The sequence below is a fragment of the Agrilus planipennis genome, unplaced genomic scaffold (genome assembly GCF_000699045.2).
Source record: "Agrilus planipennis isolate EAB-ADULT unplaced genomic scaffold, Apla_2.0 scaffold200, whole genome shotgun sequence".
Taxonomy (NCBI): Eukaryota; Metazoa; Arthropoda; class Insecta; order Coleoptera; family Buprestidae; genus Agrilus; species Agrilus planipennis.
In genome coordinates, this window is record NW_020438971.1 from 179,836 (window position 1) to 185,347 (window position 5,512).

The following is a 5,512-nucleotide window of genomic DNA, read 5'->3' on the forward strand; positions in this document are numbered from 1 at the left end:
GATTAGGATAATCCGTATACCTAAGTAGGCAGCAAAAACTCTGGAACATATTTTTACGGCTTTTAAAACTCATGAAAACAATGAATTTGATGGGGCTAAATAACAAACAACTATACATATACCTCTCGAAATGTATCTGCTGTCTAAAACTTTTTATTTCTCCGTCAAACTTCTCTTTGAAGTCTGAATTACTTCTCTATCTGAACCAAGGGTGTGACATTTATCTTTGACTTGAAAAGTTTCTAAAAAGAAAAGAATATAGTGTGGCAAATTATTTTTTTCCTTTACAACCAGAGAAATAGTCATATATATCTAAAATACTATAGACCATAGACTGTAGACATAACTTTGATTTCTTTCTTTAGTATAATAATAATTTGCTTTAAAAGTGTGTTCGGCATTTACGTTATGCGAGTACTATTGTAGGCACCTATTCCGTTTAATTTATTTCATGCGGAAATAAATGGTCTTCAAAAATTTATAGACCCGGAATTGCCTTAAACTCGATTTAAGTGCATTGAAAATTACGACCACGAAGACGCTTTTAAGTACCTACTGTTGATGTACTGCACGTAATAAATGACAAAAGTAATGCTTTTGCTATCTTACGTCTTACACAGTGTTAGTAGCAACTTAAAATTAGTAATGTCAGATTTATTTTGCCTACAAGATTTTCCTTAATGTAATGCTAATAAGCTAGTGAAGTACGGATTAGGATAATCCGTTTCTATACAAGCAATTCTAGTAACGTTCAGCTCTAATTTTTCTGGACTCCGTCCAATAAAACGGGTATTGAAGATGTATATACTTAATTGCTACTTAACTACTTAAGTGCTATATCCAGGGTGCGTTCCGAAATATAACCCAGCATACTGGCCAGTGCTGATGACGCCAAGAATCAACGCCGTCAAAGTAACGCCATATTGAAAATAGTGTTTGTGCTCGGTTACAATAATTTTGCTCCAAAAGTTAATAAAGTGTCTTACAATTAAAAAAAAACTTAAAGTGCGATGCTTACACGTCCGTTTGATATCCTACTACGTCACGTTTGTCTCACCAGTGCAATATGGTAGGACACCAGTACAATATGGCGTCGATTCGTGATGTCATCAGCACTGACCAGTTTGTTGGGTTGTACACACCCCCAATAAACTTCTTGACATTAACCAAAATCACTTTTGTGATCTTTTTTCTAAATTTCAATCAGAAACAATAAGTTCTACTAGGTTTGCATTTGATAAACCAAGATTGATATAATTCATGCTGTCCTGATTCGGGTCTCCAGGCCGTCGTCATGTTTTTCGTCCTTTCGAAAATTGTAAATGTCATTTGGTTTGTTTAAGTAAACGTGGATTTTGAATAGTGAAAGAATTCATAACGATGTATTAATTCAAACGCAAAACTGAGAAAATGCATGTATTATTTGAGACGAAAAAGTAAAACCTTATTTACTCAAGAATTTTTGAGTTTTAACTTGATAATGTGATATGTATTTCTCTTTCGAATGTTCGATATCGGACTTCTTAATTTCATTGAGGTTGTACTTTTCTATTTCTGTAATAAGTAACCCAAATTAGATGAAGTGTTTTTACAGGTGCATAAAAATGGTGAAGCTAATTTTATTAGAACGGCCGACGATGTAGTTTAAGGTTGGAAATGTCATGCAACAATGCAGGTAAGATTTTGTAGTAATAAAAACTAAAAATTAAAATAAATTGTCAATGTCTCCATAACACGTATTTGGTATCAGCCACTTCATCAGTAGCTTCTAAATTCTGAAGTGGTCCATCAAATCTCACTTATTAGGACTTTGATGACTGAACTCTCACTGATGACTTGGTAGAATAGTCTGGGAAGAGGTTTATAAATAATCTATAACGGCTTTGAAAATCCAAAAACTTGAATAATTATTATTTATTGATTAAATATACTTAATTATAATACGGTATTCATATACTGATACTCAATTCATTACAAATTCTGCGTTCAGTTCAATACGGCATTATTATCGTGATCTAATGCCAACTAATACTGATAAATTTTGTCGTTTCAGAGAATCATATATTGGTCATATCCGATTAAAGTGTCAAAAAGCATATTTATAGCCTGTATAAGAACAAAGATTTAGATTATCTGCAGTATCAGTTGCCAACATAATATAATGCGATAAGTTCACATTCGTCATATCGTGTTGTGTCGGGAACAACAATCATGCAAACATTTTTCTAATGGGTATAAATCATCACGCGACTTTTCAATTTATTAAACAATAAATTCCTTGAAACCAAAACTGTTAGGTAGGAGTACTTGCTAATATCTCATAGACATTGTCCCATCGCAAATTAAAAAAATATGAGTAGTCAAGGGGCATTTTGTTGCGCGAGACGATAGTTTTGGTGATACTGCTGTGGCACACACTTTCTATCTACCACTCACGAAAAGTAGTGGGGCGTGCGCGTCTTCACTTAACATTTTTTGTTTAACAGGAAGTATTTACTAGTAGAATCAACATTAAAATCATGAATATCCTAGTTTTGATCTTCATCAATCTCGTTATAGGTTTGTTTTTAAATACCCTTTTCTATATTTTTTTTGAGTAAGTGAAAAATTAAAAGGAACTAGACAAAGTTCGGCTTGAACGCTCTTTCATAGCACGAGATAAAATGTATTAGTTGTTCCGGTAGTTATCGATTGAAATTTATAACAGTCCCGGGCACACGTTTACCGTCAACCGTTCCACAAGTTGTAATCTCAACCAACACAATCTTTAACAGTTCAACAATTGACGACAGTTTTTAATTTGTTTCGAAGAATATAAGAAATTTTAATTTGTTACTGATCGTCAGTTAAGATTCGTTTTTTCTTTTACAGAGCATTCAGCAGTAACATTTTTTAAATGCGATAGTTATAAAATACCAAAAGCAAATTATTTATGGTTTTGACATGTTGTTGTAGCCCTTACGTTTTCTTACATATATAAGGTTGTTCGGAAAGTCATTTCGTTTTTTTTTTTTGTGGAAATGAAAGACAGTTTTCGTATAATAAACAAATACTTTATTAAATTATATCTTGACCGTTCTGGTCCAACACCNTTTGTAATGAGCGTATTAATTTTCTATTGTTAATTTAAGAAAAGTTGTTATAGAAGATCTAAACGTAAATAATTAGTGGAAGGCATTTTAATTTGTGTTGATACTTTCTTATTAACGCCGTCAAATACTCCAACATTTTCAATATTTTTTCAAAACAGTCTACCAATTGGCGATTCACTAGATTATTATTTTTTAACATTATATCAAAAATAGTTTTTCAACCTTATGCTTTCGAACGATAAATTTTCTACAAGTATCTCATTGCTCCCTCGGGAAACTGAAAGGTTATCTACTAATAAATTTCCAACGAGAGAAGTTAATTTTTCAGGTGCTTACTAGAAGCAAATGACTTTGGTAGAGAACAATTTATTTCATGGTGGAATACGTATGCATTACTTAATTGTTTTTTGAAACTTGAGTCGCACTGAAATGTAGCATCATTTGTTATAAAGCACAGATGCTATGCTTGAGCTTTTTCTGCCTCTAAAGCGCACAAGATGTGACCGAGAGCAAGACTTTTCCTACTTATTTTTATGCATATTAGTTAATAAACTTTTTTCACTTATATCGACCTACTGTAGCATAAAAATTAGATTGGAAAGGAAAATTGAAGAAACTTTTACAAAGTCGCCTTCAAAAAAAAGTAAGAATTTAAAATCCATATTAGCTTATGCGTGGTTTCAGATTTTGAAGAAAAGAAATAAATTGTCAAAACTGAATAAAATTATTCATGCCAGTGTTTTCAAAAATGAAAAATTATAACAATTTACCATTAAAAAGCGATAAAAGTACTTAGCATTGTCACAAAGTCATTGTAGAAATGTTTGGAGCATTTATCAAAATAATTTGTTTTCTTTTCTGTTTTCCAAAGAGGAAAAAAAAGACATGAAAATTCTTGTACTAAAGTAAATTAGCAGAGACTGGTGGAAAGCCTATGTAAATAGATTTCCTTTTGTGCCGCAGATTATTTTGGGTCCGGAATGCTGGTTAAATATTTATACGATGTCAATTGTAACATTAAGTGTATTCTACATAGTTTTTCTTTTTATGTCGGACGATCGAAAGTGCGCAATTTGGTGAACTTGTGGAATATATTTTTTTGTCTGAAAATATTGCCTGCCTTTAAACTAACAGAACCCTCAAAGTCCTTTGAAAAAGCGTAATACTCGTTAAAAGGATGAAATTGGATTTATTGGTCGTACATTACTTTATTATTTATGTGAAAAGATGACTGAAGGTAATCGTAGCCGAGGAAAGAAAGCACAAAAATGTGTCAAACCTTCGAATTTTTGTGCAGTAAGTTGGATCGAGATGCGGTTTTCTGTATTTGAATTTGATTTATCGGGGCCTAGGGTCACTTTTAATACATTCATCTCCAGGGGTTATGTTTTAAATTCATTAAAAAGTAATTGAAATTATTTACTTGGACTTTTGAGGGTCCCTGAACATGAATATGCAGTCGGTGATGGACTTCAAGGTACCTGAGTCCATGGCGACTGTCGTATATGTCGTCTTCAGGAGTTTTGTTTTAAATTCATTAAAAATCAATTGAAACTACTTATTCGGGCGTTTTGATGGTCGCTGAACACAGATTTTGTAAAACAACATGATAAACAGAATTGCTAAGATACGTTTATCATCGGGAAAAATTATAAAGAAGAAGTAAATTTTATAAAATTAATAGCAGAAAATAATGACTACAATAGAAATATCATTGATAAGTTACTAAATAAAAAACAAAAGTCTGAATTCAATAACATCATATACCCAGCCAATTCCAATTCTAATAATAACGTTTGGAGAAAATTACCATATTTAGGTAAAATAAGCGAAATGGTTGGTAAAACCCTACATTAATAAAATACTAGACCACATTTTTCAATAACAACACTTTAGGCAATAAATTAGTAAACAACAAAAATATAAGCAGAAATAATAATGTTCTACAAAATAGCGGCATTTACGAAGTAACTTGTAACGATTGCTTGCTATATTTATAAGAAAATCAAAAAGAAATATTGAGGCTCGTTTTTTAGAGCATTTTAATTACGTAAAATCAAACAAACCTAATTCATGTCTAGCTTATCATGTCTTAAATAATAATCACTCGTTACGTAAAGAAAATATGAAACTAAACATGTAAAAGGGGGTCCTATACTAGACAGATATACTTGAAATAAATAAGGTTTTAATACAAAAAAGTTTTGACTAATGATCAATTAGATTTCGGTAATAACCCTGTACTCAGCGCATCTTTAATTTAACCTTCCATCCTTTTATTGATTGCAACATGGTATATATATATTTACCTATTTATGTATTGTAGTACTTTTTAAAATATCTTAACAAGGCGAAATGCAAATTGAATTTGATTAATAAAAACTGTGACAAATTTCCAAATGTGTTATTTATTCACTTAT

The 5,512-nt window shown here is 31.4% G+C and overlaps 1 protein-coding gene across 1 annotated transcript in view; it reads left to right on the plus strand.

Moving 5' to 3' along the window:
* The first annotated feature begins 1,594 nt into the window (after positions 1–1,594).
* LOC108740022 overlaps positions 1,595–5,512 on the plus strand; it is a 25,431-nt gene continuing 21,513 nt past the window's right edge. Inside the window, exon 1 of the mRNA XM_025975386.1 lies at positions 1,595–1,675. Coding sequence (XP_025831171.1) covers positions 1,670–1,675 — 6 coding nt within the window. The 5' untranslated portion in view covers positions 1,595–1,669. The remainder of the gene's footprint in view (positions 1,676–5,512) is intronic.